This window comes from Nomascus leucogenys, chromosome 6, assembly GCF_006542625.1.
Source record: "Nomascus leucogenys isolate Asia chromosome 6, Asia_NLE_v1, whole genome shotgun sequence".
In the NCBI taxonomy this organism is placed as follows: domain Eukaryota; kingdom Metazoa; phylum Chordata; class Mammalia; order Primates; family Hylobatidae; genus Nomascus; species Nomascus leucogenys.
The window spans coordinates 95,295,493-95,318,592 of record NC_044386.1 but is presented as its reverse complement, the minus strand read 5'-3'; the positions used below and the strand labels follow the sequence as shown (position 1 = coordinate 95,318,592).

Genomic DNA, 23,100 nt, shown 5'->3' with positions numbered 1-23,100 from the left:
CTATCCTCATGTCTCTCTAACATTCTAACTTATTTTTTTGAGATAATCATCTAATCAATTCTCTTCTGGTGTCTAATCTACTGAGTTTCTTATTTCAACAATTACATTTTTTATTTTGAGACAGAGTCTCGCTGTCACCAAGCCTGGAGTGGCGCGAACATGCCTCAGTGCAGCCTCGGTCTCCTGGGCTCAAGTGATCTTCCCACCTCAGCCTCCTGAGCAGCTGAGACTATAGACAGGTACCCCATACCAGCTAATTGTTTTTTGGGGGTGGGGGGCGTATTTTTTGTATAGATGAGTTCTCACCATGTTCCCCAGGATGGTCTCCAACTCCTGGGCTCAAGCCATCCTCCTGCCTCGGCCTCCCAAAGTGCTGAGATTACAGGCGTGAGCCACCATACCCATCTATATTTTTTAATTTCTGTAAGTTCTATTTCATCCATTTTCTTTTCTTCTTCATCATTCCTGGTGGTCTTGCTGCTTGCTCAATTTTATGATTCCGTCTTTTTTTCTTTATATTAGATTTCACATATAACTATTTTCTCACAATTCTAATATCTGAAGTCTGTGTTCTGTATCTGATAATTCCAAAATCTACTGTCTTTGGGAAACATATCTATTATTTATTATTTCTGACAATTCTCAAATATGTTGAGTTGACTATTTGAATGCTATGATTTGAGTGAATTAATCTTTGGGAATCCTACAGGCTTAAATTAGAGATGCTTTCCTACAAAAAGTATCTGTGTTTGCTTCTGATGACAGCTGTGGATACAACTAACATGAAACCACTTTACCATCTTGCATAATCCTGAGATAATCCAAGAGATTTGGCTCCCCAACCTTGCTCATTTATACACAGAAGACTAGGCTGCTTAGTATAGGTAGTGACTCACTTCCTCCTACCCTGGAAAAAACAAAACAGATCTCTCATCTGAATGTGATCACAGTCTAGGGGATTCTGTGGGAGAGTAAGTGGAGGTTATGGGCAGCAGGGAAAGACAGATGCCTTTCCTGATCATAGAAATAGGTCAGAAGCTGCCCTAAAGACTGTGTGCTCCAGGATTTCACTATTTAACTCAACTACCATTCCCTCCATAGTGAATGGAAACTTCTTAAAGCACCATCTTGCCTTTAAACCACGAATTCTTGCTAAAAGTCATGGTAACAAACCTCTGGCTTTGGAAGGCTGTCTCATTAATGTCCTAAAATTAATGTTACAGCCTATGCTTCAGGTTAACTGAAAAGAAAACCAGCCTGAACAACATCCTTATGTCCCATGGCTTGCTCTCAGCTCCTCTTGGTTGGGCCTAGGGCAGCCAGACTGTCTGGTTCCAATCCTTGTTCTGCCACTTGTCACCTCAGACAAGTTATCTAACTAACTTCTGTATGCTTCAGTTACCTCATCTACAAAATGCAGATAATAATAGCACCTACTTTTTAAGTTATTAAGAGGATTGAAAAAGTTAATAAAAAGTAAAAGATAAAAAAAAAAACTTGGTAAGCATAGGCACAGAGAAAAAAAAAGTAAAAATAAATAAATGAAAAGACTAGAGCCTAGCACATAAAAGCTTACCAAGAATTAGTTCTATAACATGAACTCAATTTTTTAAAACTTCAAAGTACATATAATTTTTAATTTACTACGGTATACATACCAATAATAAGTTTACAACTGTAAACTTATTTGTTTATAAATAAGTACAAATAAACTTATTTGTTTACAAATAAGTTTTTGTTTTTTTGTTTACAACTGTAAACTTATAATGTTTATCTACAGCAAATATAACAGACTAAAAGAACAGATATGAAATCATTAAGTGATTATCAATTAGTCTCTTTAATTTTCTTATATTTTCTACAGATCACTTTTGCAACAAGAAGAAAACAAACCAAATGAAAATGAAACTATCTCAAAAAAGAATTAAGTCAAGACAGGAAGAAAGTTTATAAAGTAATATAAAATATATCTTATGGTTTATGTAAAATTCTTAACGGAAGTACCTTATTTGCTCCAAACTGCACTCTGGCTTTGCCTTTGACTAAGGTGGCATTTATTTGCATGATGACCGATTCTATTGAGTAGGCACTGCTCCAGCCCTACAGGAAGAACAAAGTATCTCTAAAATACAGACGTATTTCTGATTCCCACTTGGGAAGGCATAACAAAATGGTATGTAACTCAACACCAGCAAATCAGTGTTAGAAAGTCTGTGGTCAAGGAGAAAAAGTAAAATTGGAACATTTCCAGAATCTCACCAAAAAAAAAAAAAAAAAAAAAAAAACCAATGTTCTAAGTGCCCAACATGAGCAAATTAGAACCTTGAATAAAGGTCACTCTTAATGCCTATCCTAGCATAGATTCAGCACCAAGTACAATGTCATTTTATTGGTTTACCTTTTTCATTCTTGAAAGTAGAGCTATTTTTAAAATAAACCAAAATTTAAGAGTAGGAGCTATTAAAAAATTTTCTACTTACAATCTAATTTACATGATCAAAGCACTAAATTGCGGGTGAAAATGGAGTACCGTAAGAAAAGTCACCTGTTTTGTGAGAAGTTCCATACATAATGCTCCTCCACCCAATACATACCTTAAAAAGAAAAAAGGCGTCATACAAAATTCTCGAGAATTATTCCTCCTTAAACAACTTCTAAGTGCCATTACCAAGAAAATATGCACACAGGTAAAGATAAGAAAATAACATGCAAACATGACAACAGTTGTTAGGGATATAGGACTATGGGTAATTTAAAAATTCTGATGTTATCACGCTAATGTAATCCCTCTGAAATTCTAGTCAATTTTTTCTAATGGTTCTTAGAACATAATACTTTCAGATTTTTATGATATCGGTAACTAAGAACTTAGCCCTAAATATTCCAAAGAATAGGGGCAGAAGAATCAGTTTCCTTAAATGGCATTCACGTGTTCTTTACATCTGAAACTTTCTCTACCATGATGTTACAGCCAAGAGTTTTTCCCCTGACAATGACACTGACCTTACCCTATCCATGCTATGAACATCTGTATGGTTTTATGGTTAAAATTGTTTTTACCCATTCTGTTGTGAGAATCAAATGGTTCTGACCATGGAGCTCCTCTCTGGGACTCCCTTAAGCTCTTTCTAGGCCTGAACACTATTCTCTGAACCAAAGATAACTTATGGGGATGTACCAAATCTCCCATTAGAAAATCGTTATTTAGATAACGATTTTTAACCTTTATCTTTCTCAAACAAAATTTCATTTCTCCTTTAATGTTACTTTAAATGTCAAAATACATAAATATCATGCCTAAAAAAATCAAGGGAATGATAGTTTAGAACAAAAACTGGTAATTTTGAAAACACAAAAGCTATGACCACTGATTAGGTCTATGTGGACACCAAGTCCACCACAAATTCTTCTGTCCTCCGGGGCTCTGCCCATGCCTTTCCCTTGCTTGAGATTCCTTCTGCTTCCTACCCTTCCAAATGCTGTATTTCCCCCCATAAGACTTGCCAAGACCACTCTAGCCTGCACATCTTCCATTCCAGTTAACCAAAGGCATCTCTGTGCCGACTAACCAAATTACTTTGCAGACAAGGCATCTAAAAACTTTTACTGTAGACCACTAACATTAATAATTGTTATAGTGACAATATTTAATAATAAAATTAGGGAAAGAAGTCCTCTTTATCTCCCCCATCCTGGAGAATCCAGGCAAGTGTCTCTCCCCACTTGCTTTGCCCAAATCCTGGGACCTTTCAAAGTGAAAAATCAATGGAAGGGAAAGAAAATCTAAAAGAAAAACTCTCCAAAAATTTAAATTCAGGTGAAGACTCATGGGATTAAATTTTTTTTTCTTTCTGTATTCTATTTCTGAAACATAGAAATCTATCTTCCACTCTTTAACTCTCCTACTGGGCTAAAAGAGTATTGTATATAATGTGCACTCACTGATTTAACAGAATTAGAAGATCCAGGTACTCATTTAGATTTTGGTTCCACAACTGCTCAAAGCTTAATAATCGGTTAATGAGTTAACATCACACACAATCTTCAAATTTTGGAAATGCTGACGGCAGACAGGAACTTGTTTCGGGAAAAGGAAGTATACAGTAGACATTTTACCTATTATCCAATCACAACCACCTTTCCTTTAAGGTACCCCACTCTTCCTTTGAGGATGCAGAGTCTTAAGAGGTGGGGGAAAGAAAGGGAGTTTTTGGATTTTCAGGTCAAAAAGTGCATTTGTACAAGTACGTAACAACTACACAAATGTTTGTTGAACACAAGACAAGTAGTTCTAGTACCTACACAAAAAGTAAGATAACTAAACTTTTCCTTAATATACACTTTCAGCAGCATCGACACCTAAAAGTGGCCGATTGCACTTCTGTATTAAATTACATTCATTTTGTCAACAAGTGTTCCAAATTCTTACTGCTCTTTGCCTCCAAAGGGTTCCTGCTGAATACTGAGACTGTTCAAGAATACTAAGGAAAAAAACATTAATGATCTAAGTAAGCGTCATCTAAGGATAACATGCCATATATATGGACACGGTAATACAGTATTTTCAACTTTAAAAAAGTTCAGTTGACAAAGTTGTACAGCAAACACTATCCTAAGCTTAGCCTCTTCAGACATTTGATTTAAAAATCACTGTAAAAAACACCAGTCACAAAAAGCCGCATTTTATATGATTCTATTTATATGAAATGTCCAAGATAGGCAAATCTACAAAGATAAAAATTAGATGAGAGGTTGCCAGGATCAATGGTGGGGGAGACGGGTATAGGGAGTGACTGCTACTCAGCATGGGGTTTCTTTTTGAAGTAATGAAAATGTTCTGAAATTAGGTAGTAGTCATGGCTGCACAACTCTGTGAATATACTAAAAACCACCAAATTGTACACTTCGAAGGGTGACTTTTATCATACATAAACTGTATCACAATAAAGCTGTTAGTTTAAAAAACGTTTGGCTATGTCAAGAAATAAAGAAGTAGGGTCATAACTAGAAGATACGGGATATGAAATATATAGAACAAAGCTGCTCAATAATCTATCCAGAATCACACAATGCTTAAGCTTTACCCTGATTGAGATGGCAAGCTTTTACTTCTTCCCAAGTCAGCAAATAATTCCACCTCCTCACTTAATAGTTGACTATGAAGACCAAGCCATTTTGATTCTGCCTCCAATGAGCTTTCACATTTCATTCCTCCTTCCACTCCCATGACTACCAAACCAATGTAGGTTCTCCTCACTTCACTCTAAGACAACAGCGTGGCCCTCAACTACTGTCACACTCTTCTGGGCTCTGTGAGCACAATGTGTCTCATATTCTCTTCTGCTGTCACCAGATTTACTTTACAATAGTTTTTTTACTGTCACTCCCGTTTCTCAACCAGTTACACAGAAAGATGAATAGCCAGGGTGATAGTTTACTTAGCAGAGGAAAAAAAAAAAAAAAGATCTGTCACCAGTCCACAGACCTGTTTAAGTACAAGATATTACATCAGCACTATTTCCTAAAACTCTTCTACATGAGTCCTACCCTCCTTGTGTTATAGCTCAAACTGGTCTGTATACTCTGAGTATCTCATTCTCTTTCCTAGATACCTGATTGTGTTTACTTTTCACCTATGTAAATAATTTTCCTTCAACCTCCACCAGCTGACCAAACCCCACTCACATTTCACTGCCCAGCTGGGATCTCACCTACTTCATGAAGTCTTCAGGTCACTATTGCCAGAGCAACTCTTTGCTGCTTTAAACCTCTGATAAATTAAGTCCATGGTTAGCATTTGATAATCAATGGAGTACGTAGTACTTTTAATCCCCTCTTATATAGTTGGCATTTGGTATAATGAAAAACACTTTATTAGGAATCAGAAGATTTATTTGAGTAGGTCACAAGCTGACTTATTCAAATTATTCATTTGAATAATGAGAACAATAACACTGTGGCAAAAAAGAATCAATTAAGAAACTACGTAACAGATTTTAAAACTGAAAATGGCATTATTCATAAAGTATTTGTCTCTATTCTAGGTGGTAACCTAAGGTCATAAACTTAAAGTCTTAGAATTCTTACAATAAAATGTTGAAAAGCTATACTGGCCAATTTTGTAATCACATTTTAAAATGTTCTGATTAAAAAAAAAAAAAATTTTTGAGACGGACTCTCGCCCTATTGCCCAGGCTGGACTGCAACCTCCACCTCCTGGGTTCAAGCGATTCTCCTGCCTCAGCTTCCCGACGAGCTGGGATTACAGGCACCCACCACCACGCCCAGCTAATTTTTGTATTTTTAGCAGAGACGGGGTTTTGCCATGTTGGCCAGGCTGGTCTCAAACTCCTGACTCAGATGATCCACCTGCCTTGGCCTCCGAAAGTGTTGGTATTACAGGCGTGAGCCACCACATCTGGCTGATAAAAATGTTTTTATATATTTATTCTGAATTTGCAAATTTCTTCCAAATCTTTTCCTTGATCATTTTTTTCTCTCAAATAAGATTTTGAACAAAAAATGACCTGTCTTCCTTTTCCCATGCTTATGGGAATACTGAGTAAACATACACAATTTTATAAACAAGCACATAAAACTAACGCACAATAGTTGGCCAGGCAGTGCTCATGCCATAATCCCAGCACTTTGGGAGGTCCAGGTGGGTGGATCACTTGAGGCCAGGAGTTTGAGACCAGCCTGGCCAATATGGTGAAACCTTGTCTCTACTAAAAATACAAAAATTAGCTGGGCATGGTGGCACATGCCTATAGTCCCGGCTACTCAGGAGGCTGAGGCAGGAGAATGGCTTGAACCCGGGAGGCGCAGGTTGCAGTGAGCCAAGATTGCGCCACTGCACTCCAGCCTGGGCAATGGAGTGAGATTCTGTCTCAAAAAAAACAAAAAACAAAAAAAAACAACAAAAAAAAACTAAAGCACAATAGTTAAGTCATTTCTCCCCAATCAGTAAGGCTTCGTTAAAGATATTTTAACATTAAACTATGAAAAATGTAAGAACTATGACTTGGTGGCTAGTAAAAGACTGGTGTTGTGAGCAAGAGAAAGGTTAAAAATTTACTATTTTTCAGTCTTGTGTTTATTTTGTATATGTAAATATTTGGCTGGGTTACCTAACATTCAACTTCCAAAACTGATCATGAGGTTTTATGACAAGAGAAGTACTTTTTATAGCAATTTTACTGCCTGATCCAAAAACAGTCTATGGAAGCTTTAAAGGTAACAAAAGAAAACTGTACACAATTCTAAACAACTGTTTCACACCCAACCTGGGACGTCCACTCACTGTAATAGTATATTTGTGATCAACTTTGTAACAATCTGTCAAAAGGAGACCTCTAACATCTGCTCACGAAGGAATCCCTTCAGCATTTCCTGCTCTGCAGCAGAAAACACATGGGAATCACTCAGAACTCTGGATTTCCAATAGAACAGCCTTTCCCAGAGAGTAAGTCAGAGGACACTGTCTTCTGAGATGCTATCGTGTAAATTATTAAACAAATTTGGGAAAAATAGAAAACAGCATTAAGCCTCCAAGAAGTCCTTTGGCAAAATATATTCTAAACCTGGTTTCCCAAAACCTTGTAATCCCCTCAAAACAAACATCTATTAACAAACCACTAGGCCGGGCACGGTAGCTCACGCCTGTAATCCCAGCACTTTGGGAGGCTGAGGCAGGCGGATCACGAGGTCAAGAGATAGAGACCATCCTGGCCAACATGGTGAAACCCCCATCTCCACTAAAAATACAAAAATTAGCTGGGCATGGTGGCACACGCCTGTAGTCCTAGCTACTCGGGAGGCTAAGGCAGGAGAATTGTTTGAACCCAGGAAGGCAGAGGTTGCAGTGAGCCGAGATCATGCCACTGCATTTCAGCCTGGTGACAGTGAGACTCTATCTCAAAAAAAAAAAAAAAACCACTATATTAGTGCTTACAGAACATTTTGAGAGCTATGGCAAAGATTAGATTGCAGGTGTCAGGTAAGTAAACTCTTAAGAAACAATACTGAAAAAAATAAAATTAAGAAATATTTAAAAACAATGGACAAGAAATAATAAAATAAGTAATTTTAAAAAACAATATTGGGCCAGGCACAGTGGCTTAGACTTGTAATCCTAGTACTTTGCAAGGCTGAGGCGGGTAAGATGGCTTCAGTCCAGGAGTTCAAGACCAGCCTGAGCAATATGGCAAAACCCGATCTGTACCAAAAATACAAAAATTAGCTGGGCATGGTGGCATCCCAACTACTCAGGAGGCTGAGGGGGGAGGATATCTTGAGCCCAGGAGGCAGAGATTGCAGTGAGCCATGACTGCACCACTGCACTCCAGCCTGGGCAACAAAGCGAGAACCCATCTCAATAAATAAATAAGTAAAAATAAATTATATTGCTTTACCATGTGGCAGAACTCAAAATGAGCTCAGCATATCCATATGTAATATTAAAGGTTAAAAAAAAAACAAACACACATACTTTTTGTTTCTGAGCTTTACAGATGGACACCATGCCCAAGTAACTATTCTGTAGTATCAACACCATAGTTAGTATGTATTCTGACTACACAGAAATGATTCTTAACAGGATTTTAGCCCCCAAAACACATATATAAGCATGTAAAGCATATATAACTAAAAATAACTGTAGGAACAAAGCTCTTCTAGAGAAAGTTCCAAAGTCTGAAGTAGTCACTCATATTTTTACCCTAAATGCAACTATTACTATCTCAACCATAGAAATGATCAAAGGAAGGGCTGGATATATTTAGATTTTAACCACCGTAATGTAGATTATGTCACATAATAGAATTAGTCACCCGAGTGTTTGAACATTCTCAAGTTAAACTGCTCATACTTTGAGGGCCTACTGAACATTTTATAAGTAACCTAACAAATTGTGATCTTTTCCCCACCTTCTGTAAGACTTCCAACCATAAAAAGAAGCAACACAATTACCATTTGACGCTACTCAACTGTAAGCATTACCTCTAGGAGTAATTAGCCAGTTCCATAGGTCCATGAGATTTCCCATGATTATCCCTAAAAGTACCAATTAGGATCACAGGCATGTGGGGACCACTCTCTAATCGTAACATTCTTTAAACCCTCAATCACAATTTACATTTGAAGAACATTAGCTTTTTTATGGTAAAAAGTATGTGTGTATATATACATGTGTGTATGTCTGTGTATATGTATAAATACGTGTGTGTATGAATCATTAAAAACTCTACCTATCAACAACATAATGCTTTACAACCAGTGGTTCTAGGTGTGGGTCCCAGAACAACAGCATCAACTTCACCTGGAAACTTCTTAAAAATGTAAATACTCAGGCCCCAACAACAGACCTACTGAATCAGAAACCCTGGGACTAGCTCTCCAAATGTTTCCGGTGCACACTATATTTAAAAAAAAAAAAAAAAAAAAAAAAAAATGCAGGCCAGGCACAGTGGCCTCATGCCTGTAATCCCAGCACTTTGGGAGGCCAAGGTGGGAGGATCACTTGAGCCCAGGAATTCAAGACCAGCCAGGGCAACATAGTGAGATCTTGTCTCTATAAAAAATTTTAAACTGAAGAAAAATTTCTTTTTAAGTAATCACTTAAACTTACCCTCCTGAGAGAACAGGTAACACCACTCGAACAAATGGAGGATCAAATGGAAAGTTATCCTAAAAAGCAAATAAGCAAGTTTAATTAATTTAAAGAACATCCTTAATGTTATACTATTTAGAAGATTTTAAAAGATACTATAAAGAATGTGTACATTTACTATCAGATGATGGGTAAGAGTCATAAAATTAGTACCCAAAACCAAAATGAAAACCAAGGCAAATAAAAATGAAGTTAAAATCAGGCCCAAACAGAACAGGGTTATGGTAAACTGATGAAACACACGAAGGGGTTCCACTTCACTAGAACTATATAAAGGAACCATTCAAATAATGATAGACTACGTAATTTAGATCAATTTTCTCACTGAGAACTAGAAAGGTGAACAAAACATAATAATTTCAGGGCTAAGAAAAGGGAACACCAGAGAGCAGGATCTTTTTTCCCCCCTTGGGTTTTCTTCCAATTACAGAAGAGAAAAAGAGGAGGTTCACAAGCTGAGCTAGAACTCACAGACTCACAGAGCTCACAGGGAGATAAATACTGGAGCTCAGCATCCACCGAGGAGAGGCCCTGCTAAGTCTCCCACTCCTTAGGTTGGGACCCTGAAGAACAAACTGCAAATTGCCCTGACAGGGAATGACGGCCAGCTTTAATCATCTCAGTCCCTGATTGGATGAGGCAATCCTGGGTTGCTAATTTCCAAGCCCCTGGCGGGGCAAATGTAAATCCTCTCTGGAGAAGATTATCATCCAAGGCTTCAAATTAGTTCTACAATTTTTCATATATAATGTCTATCACTAAAAATAAGCCACATGAGACTTAAAAGATGAAATAATAGAAAACAAGAGAAGCAAATAATAGACACATAACCACAAGGGGTCAAGATAATAGAGTTAACTCTGTTGAACATAAGCAAGGAAAGAAAAGACAAGACTGAAAGTCTGGCAGAGAAATGCAAATTATAAAAATGAACCATATGGAAATTCTGAAATTTAGAAATACAACAGCTGAAATTAGCAGCTTAATGGATAAGTTTAACCACAGCAGTAACTTAGCAGAAGAAAGATTCAGTAAACTGGAAAATAAATCAGAAAGACAAAATGGTAGAAAATGCAGAAAATAAAAAAGATAATATATTGAAAAGTTTATCACATACTTAGAGTCCTGGAAGAAAAAAAAGAATGGGACAGAACCAATACCTGAAGATATGGTTGCTGAGAATTTTCCAAATCTGATCAAAGACTTCACAAGATTTAGCCACCATAAATACTTCAAGAGAAACAATGGAAGCTAGGATAAGAGAATGATATCTTCGAGGCACTGAAAGAAACTGCCAACCTAGAAACTTACACTCAATGAAAATACTCTTCAAAAATGAAATAAAGGCTGGGCACGGTGGCTCATGCCTGTAATCCCAGCACTTTGGGAAGCCGAGGCAGGCGGATCATCTGAGTTCGGGAGTTCGGGACCAGCCTGACCAACATGGAGAAACTCCATCTCTACTAAAAATACAAAATTAGCTGGGCGTGGTGGTGCATGCCTGTAATCCCAGCTACTCAGGAAGGCTGAGGAAGGAGAATCGCTTGAACCCAGGAGGCAGAGCTTGTGGTGAGTTGAGACTGCACCACTGCACTCCAGCCTGGGCAACAAGAGTGAAACTCGGTCTCAAAAAAAAAAAAAAAAAAAAAACAAACAAAGAAAAATAAAGGTTTTTTTTGTCTTCAGACTCACACTAAAGGAAATATTAAAGGTTATTTTCAGACAGGAGAAAGAGGATCCTCAATGAAAATGTGGAGAATAAAGACCATAAAAAAGAGCAAATATGTATGTGGATATAAGTGGATACTGACTAATTATATAATTATGTGTAGGGTTTTAGATAAGTATAGAACTAAAATGCATGATGACAGGAGCACGTATATGGCAGGGAGGACATGAACTCAGTGTTCTAAGGTCCTTGTATTGACAAGGAAAAGGAAAAAATATAAATTTACAAGTTTATATTAGACTCTGACAAGTCAAAGACATATTGTAACTGTAGCGTAGTAAAGAAGAATAAGAACTACCACGCTGACAGAGGTAGGAAACTACAGTAATCAAAAAATCCAAAAGAAAGATGAAAAGGAGTGTGAAGCAAGAAGGACAAATAGGAATAAATCTGTAAGATGGAGATTCAGACCCAAGTATTAGCAATAATGAATGGGTCCAATTAAAAGACAAGGATCATCAGACTTGATAAAAATATATGAAGAGAGCAAGATGATATAAAATGAGGGATAAGAAGAAATCATTTTCTAACTTGCAATAGAAATGTAAGATTATCCATAAGATACCAACTTAATGACCAAAGAGACCAACTTAACAACAGTTATTATAATCTACTTTCAAATAAAGTAGCTCACCTTTCATCTATATTTAACAGACATAATGAAAGGTATAGAGGTTGATGTAAAGCTTGGTAAAGTACAATTTCATTTAACCTCCTATTATTTAGATCTTTAAACATGTGAATCCCTAATGAGTGACTACAAAACATTATGTATGATTTAATTTATTTTAAACAGTTCAGAATAACTCTTCCACATCAAAATCTGGGGGCTCTGTTCCATAAAGTCTATACCCTGGAACTCAGGAATCCAGATTTTACAGAAATAAAAAGTTCTTCAGGGAGGAAAAAAAAGGTTGACGGTGACTGTTAAAATGAAGTTTCAGTTACCTTAGTATATATTAACTCAGAAACAGACTCTCAGGCTCTATAAGGATCTCAGAAAGTTATCTGAGATCTTAACATCTTAGCCATCTAAGTTATTCTTAAGGAAGAGGAACATTGTGTTTTTTAAAGACTACATCACCAAATGGCTCTAAACTGTTACAAATCGCTTCCTCACATTGAGTTGAAAATCACCTCTTTGTAATTTGACTTACTAGTTTTATGCCCTGCGTTCACCAAAAGCAAATAAAAACTAATGCTTCCATATACACAGTCCTTCAAATAGTTGAAGACAAGATAACATCAACCTTCATATGTTCTCCTCTCCAAATCCACAATTTCACCAGCTATCCTCGGACACGGAATACAATCTCTTCCCAATCCTGGCTATTATTCTCTAAATGAACCTAAGTTTATCTAAATAGACCCTTCTTAAAGTACTACCTCAGAATTCAATTCAGTAATTCAGATGCTGCCTGAAACACCAAAAAGTGACTTCCTTAAAAGCATAGCAAGTTGGATTTACCAAGTTGCTGACAAGGTCACATTCCTTCCTGCCTCAACTCCCATCTTTGTGTTATGTTTTATCTCAAGTTCCATTTTTCTTATTATTCAAGTTGTCACCGTGGACATCAGAGGCCATAAATACATACTGTTCTGGCTCTTTCCTGCAAATCTTTCTGAGTCATACCTGCTATCCTCCAAAGTCTGTGAATCCCAATACTAATAACTTGGCAATTCAGTTTAAGGTCCTCTTCATAAGGTCAGTTAGCTCAAGGCAATCACATTCTTCCTATGCCTCTTAAGAAATACTCCAACCCCAGAAAAGGCCCTTCTTTCTGTATCAGGAGCCATGGTCCAGAAACACAAATCCAATAGAAATTCAGCCATTTACCTCCCAGATTGTCCCCTCCCTGAAGGTTTACCTAGAGCAGGAAAAAATAATGAAAACACTACCTATAGTCACAAATCCTCCAGTTTCCTGGCCAATATTTCATATTCCCCTAAAGATACCTCCCAAAGAGGAAGTGACAAGGGAGGGGCACACTGGCGGCTATAGGGATTGATAAGAAATAGAACCTTTTTTTTTTTTTAAGTTTGGTGTTAGGCATAAGGACATATGATTTAATTTTTTAAAAAGAAAGATACCTTCCTTTTTTGTGTGTTTTGTTTTTTGTTTTTGGCCTGGGTGCTTCATTCGTTCCCCCATATGAATTAGTAAAAATGTAGCCATTAGCAACTTCAGTCAATATATACCAGACTCATATTTTAGGAAGACAACCCAGTTGACAACCACAACAGTTTCTATGATAACAAAAATGACAGATAATACTGACATTTGGATCACTTCAAGAAAGTTCAATCATAAGATATATCCCCATGCAAAAACACACACATAAAAAAGCTATGTAAGAAGCTTTTAGAAAATTACTATCCTTTTTGTAAGTACAAAGGAAGTATTGCTTTTTCCATCAAAATATCTCATATATCCACAGATTTTAAACCATTACATCTTATCCAGATCCATATTAAATCACGCCTGTAATCCCAGCACTTTGGGAGGCCAAGGCAGATGTACCATGAGGTCAGGAGTTCAAGACCAGCCTGGCCAAGATGGTGAAACCCCATCTCTACTAAAAACACAAAAATTATGCGGACATGGTGGCACATGCCTATAATCCCAGCTACTCGGGGGGCTGGAGCAGAGAACTGCTTAAACCCGGGAGGCAGAGGTTGCAGTGAGCCAAGATTGCACCACTATACTCCAGCCTGGGCCACTGCACTCCAGCCTGGGTGACAGAGCAAGACTCTGTCTCAAAAAAAAAAAAAAAAAAAAATCATTAACATTTTTTCTAGATTCCATTGCTATTCTTTAACCATCATTTCTAGCATCTTTAAAATACTTTATTAGGCCAGGTGTGGTGGCTCACGCCTATAATCCCAGCACTTTGGGAGGCCGAGGCAGGCGGATCACCTGAGGTTAGGTATTCAAGACCAGCCTGGCAAACATGGTGAAACTCCGTCTCTACTAAAAATTTAAAAATTAGCCGGGTGTGGTGACATGCACCTGTAATCCCAGCTACTCAGGAGGCTGAGGCAGGAGAATCACTTGAACCTAGGAGGCGGAGGTTGCAGTGAGCCAAAACTGTGCCACTGAACTCCAGCCTGGGCAACAGAACAAGACTCCGTCTCAAAAACAAACAAATAAACAAAAAAAACCTTATTAAATATAACACATAAATTCAGAAAAGTACATAAAATATAGAGATATACCTTAAGAAGCCATTGTAAATTATGTGCCCATGTAACCACCACCCTGGCCCAGAAATATATTCTAGCCAGTATCCAGAAATATATTCTAGCCAGTATCCAAGAAGCCTGCACAGATGTACCTTTCAGTTCACAACTCCCTACCTCCCACCTAGATGGACTCCTTACCCTAACCTGTATGTAATCACCTCTTTGTTCTTGGACAGTTTTCCTCTTTGGGCAGTTTTGCTGCTCACGTATGAATCCATAAATAAGTGTTTCTCAGTTTTTATTTTTGCCCCCGCTAAGAAGTCTTTTTAGAAGTTTTCTTCCTAATTTTACCCCCCGCTCCATGGAATTTTAACACCACAGATATATCGTATATCTGTTTATGTTCTGTGGCCCTTTGGAGAGCAGCAGACCATTTTAATAGCTAAGATTGTTTTCACTCTAAAGATCAGTTTTCACTACACTGCAGGTGATATTGCCTCCACTAAGAAGGCATGCCCTAACCAACATTAGTTTTACCTATTTTTGAACTCTATATAGAGGGAATTGTACAAAATAGGTTTTGGAGTCCAGTCTCTTTTACAACTGTGTTCAAGATCCACCCATCTTGTCCCACATAGCTGTAAACCATTTTATAAACACAATTCTCCATTTTATTGGAATGAACACTTGGATTTTCTATTTGGGGCTATTATAAACGATGCTGCTCTGAACATTCCTGTGTCTCCTGGTACGCCTAAGTACTCATGTCTTACGGAGAATATGTCTACGAGATTCCTGAACCATAGGGTATGAGTATCTTCTACTTTACCAAATTGTTTTCCAAAGCACTTGTACAAACATACGCCCCCCCACTGGAAGTATATGGGGTCCTGTAACTATTTTCTTACCTTAAAAGAGAAGTTAAGCAAAATATATTCTATGCCTTCTTTTTCTTTTAAGATCTGAAGATCACTGTGCAAAGGACTATCAGGGTCAACCCTAAGAATTACAAAACAAAAAACAGTTCAAATAAAAAGTTAGAAAATTTTTTTTTAACTAAACTCAAAAATGAACTAGTCTGACAGCTAAAATAGAGCACCTAGGGCAAGTTCCAGAAAGAGAAGGTCTAAAGCTGCTCTGTATCACCAGGAAAAATAGAGGTCACTATAGCTTCCAGCTCCTTGGAAATAAATGTCCAAAAGAGACCATAATACTCTAAATCTAATCTAGTAAGGGAGTTCAGAGTTTGCAGTCATTCTAAAGGAAAATAGTCACATGTATATAATTTTCTCAAGAACTCAAAAAAAGTTTAGGAAAGCATATTAAACTTATATTATTAGCCAAAGGGTTCAACGAGAAAAGTTTGCCATGGTCGGAACTATGAAAAGTTAAATCACTAAAAAAACCTGTATTTGTCTACAACTGTCCTATATATACGGGCCCAATTTGAATCCCACCTCCCCCCAACTTTTTTTTTTTTTTTTTTTTTTTTTTAAGAGACAGGGTGCCTCATTCTGTTGCCCAGGCTGGAATATAGTGATACAATCGTGACTCACTGCAGCCCTGATGTCTGGAGTGCAAGATCTTCCTGCCTCAGCCTCCCACCACCCCCTGCAGCTGGGACTACAGGTGTATTCCACCATGCCTGGCTAATTTTTTTTTGTAGAGATGAAGTCTTGTTATGTTGCCCAGGCTGGTCTCAAACTCCTGGGCTCAAGAGATCCTCTCACCTCAGTCTCCCAAAGTGCTGTATATATTTCAAATATAAACTGGTTATCACAGTCTCATGAAGTTATTAAATACACTTTTGTTTCTAAGTTCCCCTGCTCTAACTCCATAAAACACTTTATCCCACAGCTGGTCTCTCTTTTTGTCCTTCCTCTTTCTCACTTTCTTATTAAGCCTCAGCAACAGCTCATTTAAACAATCTAAGAACTATTTCTATAGAAACAAAGTCTAAAGTTCTAAGTAAAAGCCATAGTATAAACGTATCAAGTTAGAAGGAAAATAACCTCCATTGTGATAGTCTACCATTGCAAAGAGCGGGTTAGCATTAAAAAGCCACTTACTTCTGCAGTTTAACATGCCAGTCATATAAACTGTCATTTATGAGTTCCACTGAATAAATCCCTGTTAAGATATAGAGCATGTTAGCTACTCTTCACTTGATCATATAACTATTACTATGGTATAAATGTATACACTAAATAGCCAACAAAAGCTAGAAATTTTGCTCTTAAAACATGGAACAACTAAGCTATATAGTAAATATTACACTACTGCAGCTGAGTATCTTATGCCCTTAACAGATAATTACAGCCATCAACTGAGAAGATTCTTTAATGAGTTGAAAAACTGCTTACCGTTTAGTCTGACTGAAAAAAAAAAAAGATTATGCAAAATCGTATGTACTTAAGATTTTTCTTCCATGAACATACATTTCTACAAAGATGGAATCCTTCTATGTATATTGTTTTATAATCTCTCTTCAACTTTCAGGGACATCTTTCCAAGTTAGTATACATAAATCTATGCACAATCTTTTTAATGACTTTGTGGTAGTTTATTTTATGGATATGCTTTAACAAATTCCACCCAATATCTGTTTTTTTTTATATAAACAATGCTGAAACAAATGATTACTAACATTTAAAAATAAAACCAGTATTCAAATGTTTGTACTTTATTAGGTTTCTACAGATAAACTTTTAGACTTCTTACACAAAAAACTGTAAGGACACCCACAATTCTAACAACTCAGAAACAAGTTTGGCTTAACCTGCATGCTACAAAGCAAGGATTTTTCCTTGTTTTTATTTTTTAAGCAAGTTCTAATTAATTTTGATTTGCTCACACTAAGAATTCCTGAATCGGTCATAATGCTAGAATTCCTGAATCGGTCATAATGCTTTTTTTTTTTTTTGACAGAGTCTCACTTTTGCCGCCCAGGCTGGAGTGCGGTGGTGTAATCTTGGCTCACTGCAGCCTCTGCCTCCTGGATTCAAGCGATTTTCCTGCCTCAGACTACTGAGTAGCTGGGATCACCAGGTGCACGCCACCATGCCCAGCTAATTTTTTATTTTTAGTAGAGATGGGGCTTTGCTCGCCATGTTGGCCAGGCTGGTCTCGAACTCCTGACCTCAGGTGAGCTGACCACCTTGGCCTCCCGAAGTGCAGGGATTACAGGTGTGAGCCACCGCACCCAACCAATGCTATCTTTTCAAATTAAAGTTTGGCTCATTATTTAATACTATTAGAATCTCTGTAACAATATGAGAATTTTACCTCTAGTTAGAGAGGTTCCATAATATTCAAGTCATATTGAGTAAGAATACTCAAGTCAAACAATGAAATGAAAACTTTAAAATCCTATATATTTTAAAGGTAATAACATAACTATCTCTCTACAATAAGAGTTAATTATCTTGCTTTCAAAAATGGGGGGGAATCATAAAAATCAACTTGGCAATTATTCTCTGTAAAATGAAATGTATTACTCTTATTTACTTTCCAAGCAATATTGCTCATGCTTTCCCCAGAAGATGAAAATCATGTAAGAGTTCACTGTTTATCAAGAAGAGGACAAAATTCCAATGGACCTATAAAAACATTTTTAAAAAATCCCAAAAACAAGTAAACTCATCCTATTTTATTCCTATATCTTTTCGAACTTGATTGCATTTGAGTTTCACATTCCTGAAATAAAGCTAGTAAACATTTCCATTTCTGTGCAGTTTTAAGAAATGACATTTATAATCTGACAACAGAAAAGAGCAGAAGAACCATAAGGAGAGCAGGGATCCAGAGATCCTTACCTGTTTTATAACTCTGTGATCTGTATATGTCCCTGAGCTCTTTCATAAGTCTATCTGAAGCTTGCACTGACCCAGACACTGCACCCTGAAACACAAAAGCCACTGTTTACCAGGGGCTACTGAGCTAAGATTTAAGATATTTCAACCTGATCTAAAAGATTACAGCAAAAATGGATCACCACTCAACATTTTTTTTTTTTTTTTGGGAGATAAGAGTCTCGCTCACCCTGTCACCCAGGCTGGAATGCAGTGGCGTGATCTCAGTTCAATGCAACCTCCGTCTCCCGGCTCAAGAGATTCTCCTGCCTCAGCCTCCCAAGTAGCTGAGACTACAGGTGCACACCACCATGCCCAGCTAATTTTTGTATTTTTTTTTTTTTTGGTAGAGACGGGATTTCACCATGTTGGCCAGGATGGTCTCAATCTCTTGACCTCGTGGTCCGCCCACCTTGGCCTCCCAAAGTGCTGGGATTACAGGCATGAGCCACTGCACCCAACCTCAACATTTTAAGAATTAAAAAAAGTCCAATTAAATGAAGCATTATGAAGTTTCAAGAGGATGTTAAAACTAGGCACAAGTCTGGTTCATTTCCTATTTCTTCTCATGTGAAAAAGTCTAGCCAACATGTCCAGACCACCACAGATTCCACAATAGCACAGAATTCAGTATGAGTCTATTCCAAACCCCAACAATTTTTGAAAATACTAGAAGACACTCAAGGTGACACATTATTAATTAAAATAGAGTTCCATTCATAAGACTACAAGCAAGAATATTACACAGATGGTCTAATTCGCACATTAAGACACTGAGAAACATGTGCCTACATGCGACTGGTTTCAGTTTTTCAGTGCAGGGACATCTCTAAAGATGAAAACACATCAATATCTTATCATAAGACTAAATACAAACGGAACTATTTTTTGGTCACGTGAAATTAAAGATTTTAAACATTGCACTATACTCTGAAGGGGGGAAAAAATCAAGTTTCCTAGCTCATTTCATATCTACAAAATATGAGAAGTTTTTCCTACCTCTAAAATATGAAGAGTACCTATTTCACACAGTGGCTATGAAGACTAAATGTGAAGATATATGAAGTATAAAGTACTTGGCATAGTATCCGTCATGCAAAAGTGTTCAATAATTTATAGTTGTTTTGACTATAACTCAAACTGGAATCGATCACAAGACATAAAGTATAGTTATCATTAATTCAAATGACAAACTTTGTTTTTTAAGTAATCAAGATACGGGGGCTTGACTAAATTTCTTTGCTCTACTAAAAATTATAAATTAGATTAATATATAAATAAGACTGAAGGAGGGAGAGTAATCTACCTGTTTTCAACATTTGACATCTACTTACCTAACAATTCATTCCCTGTTTTGGGGAACCTGTACCCAAGACAAAGTAACTGCTACTCAGATTTCATGGAGTTGGTGAATAGCTCTAACACAAGGCAGGAAGTAATAAGTGTTCAGACAATCATTTGATGTTTCCCTACTCTGAGCATTTTATATATATACACACATCATTTTCATTTATTTTTGACAGCAATCATCCAAAAGGTATGTACTGTCTAGCCATATTTTAGAGCTGAGGAAAGTGAAACCACAAAAGTTGTGTTTGTCACCAAACTCTGTGTTCTTTTCACATCCTGCTGCTTCATGTAAAAGAGATATTAAGTTGTGGCCAGACACGGTGGCTCACACCTGTAATCCCAGCACTTTGGGAGGCCAAGGCAGGTGGATCACTTGAAGTCGGGAGTTCAAGACCAGCCTGGCCAATATGGTGAAACCCTGTCTCTACTAAAAATACAAAAATGAGCCAGGTGTGGTGGTGTACACCTATAATCCCAGCTGCACAGGAGGGTGAGGCAGGAGAATTGCTTGAACCTGGGAGGTGGAAGCTTCAGTGAGCTGAGATCATGCCACCACACTCCAGCCCGGGAGACAGAGCGTGACTTCATCCAAAAAAAAAAAAAAAAAACAGGATGTTAAGTCAAAAGAGAAAAATTATTTTTGGTTGGGTCAGAGCAGGACAGACCAAAGTCAGCTTCACGAAGGAGAAAGAACTTGAATTGTATTATGTGGGAGAGGATGTATTTGAATATACAGATCCCACGGGAGGAAGGTAAGCAGAGAAAACAGCATAAACAGGCTGGAAAGGGGCATATACAGGGATCAGCAGGTGGTTCCAGGATGTGAAGAGCAGATGAACAGGGTAAAAAGTGGCTATCCATAGGTAAGAAATGTAATCTATAGCAACAAAACATATGACTAAGGCTAGGCACGGTGCCTCATGCCTGTAATCCCAGTACTTTGGGAGGCCAAGATGGGAGGATCACTTGAACTCAGGTGTTCAAGACCAGCCTGGGCAACACAGAGTCCTCATCTCTACTAAAAATAAAAAAACTAGCCTGGCATGGTGGCATGTGCCTATAGTCCAAGCTACTTAGGAGGCTGAGGCAGCAGGATTACTGGAGCCTGAGAGATCAAGGCTACAGTGAACTATGATTGTGCCACTGCACGCTAGCCTAGATGACAGAGCAAGACCCTGTTTTAAAACACGTATGACTGAATCCACCACTAAGGCAGGAATGGAGGAGGAGGGCAGCTGAGATGGGCATGTTAACGAATTGCCTGGTATTAACTATAATTATGTAACCACAAAAGTCCAGGTTCTAGATATCTACACACACTTACATTTAAATGGTCTTGCCTTTGAGTCTTCCTAATTTTCTCTAATATTGCCAAATTTTCTTTTTCAATTCCTTCATCCTCTGACTTTTTCCCACCAATAGGCTCTTCTTCCTTCATCTCATAGTGATCTAAGTCTTCTATATCCTGCAAAGAGAAGAAAAATGTTAGCTTATTCAACCTATTTTTCTTCAGCAGTTTCTTATGCCAAAATAACGTTAAATTATTCTTGACTCAATGAAGAACAAGAAACAAAATATATCCTATGGGGAGAGAGAAAAAAGCCCCCACATTCCATTCAAGAGACTCCCACCTTTTATATCCTATATTTTATTTAAAATCTAGACTCTGGGTAAAGCAGATTTAAAAGCTTTACAAAATCATAACTATTACCAAATAAGCCATCTTCTAAATCTCCTATTAAGAGGAACCTTTAAAACAGTTTAGCAGCAGGTGTCAAGAACCTTAAGTGTTCCTAATTTGTTCCAGAAACTCAACTTCTAGAATTGTATTCTAAGAAACTAGTTTAAACTATAAACACTAATTTAGGCATAAGGATACCTATTTCAACCTTGCAGCCACAAAAACAAACACAAAATCTGCATGTGCAAAAATAGCAAAATATTAAGAGGCCACTGAAATACTAACACAGCATAATTTCTCCTGTAACGAAAAACTTTAAAATGAAGAACAGAATACAAAAAAGAATAGAATTTCAGTTATGCTGAAATAAGCACAGAAAAAGAAAGACCAGAAGAACTTACACTGAAATGTTAATTTCAGTTAATTTTAGTTATCTCTGGAGACATTTAATGCTTTCCCCTAATTTCCAAGTTTTATGTAGTAAGCATCTATTGACGTTTATAACTAGAAAAAAAGTTAGAAAAAGAATTTTATCTCAGGTCCTCAGGAGGCTGAGATAGGAGGATCATGTGGGCCCAGGAGTTTGAGGCTGCGGTGAGCTATGATCATGCCACTGTACTCCAGCCTGGGTGACAGAGCAAGACTCTATCTCTAAAAAAAAAAAAAAAAAAGGAAAAGAAAAAAAAGAATTTGAATATCCCTAGACCAATATCTTTATTCACATCATTCTGCTCTCTCCTTTCCCATACTATCTGTTCTTACACATATATAAATCTATGCAGAATTTAAATCCTAACTTTTTGCAATTACCTTATTTCTCTACTTCAATTGCCAAAATCTCTAAAAGAGTAGTTTATACTCATCTAGACTTTTTTTTTTCCCCCAAGCAGGCTAATTCACTGATTCTGGACCAGGTTAATGACTACCTTCTATCCATTCAATAGGCCTCCTTTTTGGTTTTATTTTTTGAGATGGAGTCTCGCTCTGTTGCCCCGGCTGGAGTGCAGTGACAAGATTTCGGCTCACTGCAGCCTTCACCTCCCCGGCCTCCTTTTTGGAATGCCATCTCTTCAAGCCCTATAACGTTCTGTTCTCACTCAAACTCTGCCCATGACTCCATACTTCACTGAGCTCCCTTCTCCCTGTGTGCACCTTTCAGCCCCGATCTTCCATCCTACATGTGTTTTCCTCACAATTCTCACAAATGCTTTTAGCCTATATTTCCTCCTATACCTTCAACCTCAGTCATGTTCCCATCCACAAAACTTCTTTCTCTATTAATCAGCACATCCCAAACAGAATTCAACCTTATCTTTCTAAAACAATATCCTCAGCACACTATTCCCTGCTTAAGGCCTTCCTATCAATAATCACACCAAATAGAAACATACCTGTCTCGAATTCAAGACTTTTAACCATCTGCCTTTTCTAGCCAATCTTGTTTTTTCATGACTTCCACACATCAACCCTCCTCAAAAGAAAAGTATCCAATGAACTCAAACACACTATGTCCAAGGTTGTTCTGAGCCCGTTCCCATATTATTTTAGGAGCCTAGAATATCTTCTTTCCACCTGTCCTAATCTGACATCTCCAAAGTCCAGTCTCCTGCCTTTCTAGGTTTCCCTCCATGTTGCG

At 37.5% G+C, this 23,100-nt stretch overlaps 1 protein-coding gene across 5 annotated transcripts in view; it reads right to left on the bottom strand.

Annotated features, from left to right (window-relative positions):
* UBE2Q2 (ubiquitin conjugating enzyme E2 Q2) overlaps positions 1-23,100 on the bottom strand; it is a 58,532-nt gene that overhangs the window by 8,153 nt on the left and 27,279 nt on the right. For 2 of the 5 annotated variants that reach the window (XM_003275459.4, XM_003275460.4), the window contains exons 5-11: positions 21,108-21,248; positions 18,398-18,482; positions 16,652-16,712; positions 15,491-15,581; positions 9,629-9,687; positions 2,546-2,594; positions 2,005-2,100 (exon numbers count right to left, since the gene is read on the bottom strand). In XM_003275459.4, the coding sequence (XP_003275507.1) occupies positions 2,005-2,100; positions 2,546-2,594; positions 9,629-9,687; positions 15,491-15,581; positions 16,652-16,712; positions 18,398-18,482; positions 21,108-21,248 (582 nt within the window). The remainder of the gene's footprint in view (positions 1-2,004; positions 2,101-2,545; positions 2,595-9,628; positions 9,688-15,490; positions 15,582-16,651; positions 16,713-18,397; positions 18,483-21,107; positions 21,249-23,100) is intronic. The other 3 variants (XM_030814825.1, XM_030814826.1, XM_030814827.1) reach the window with 3 other exon arrangements.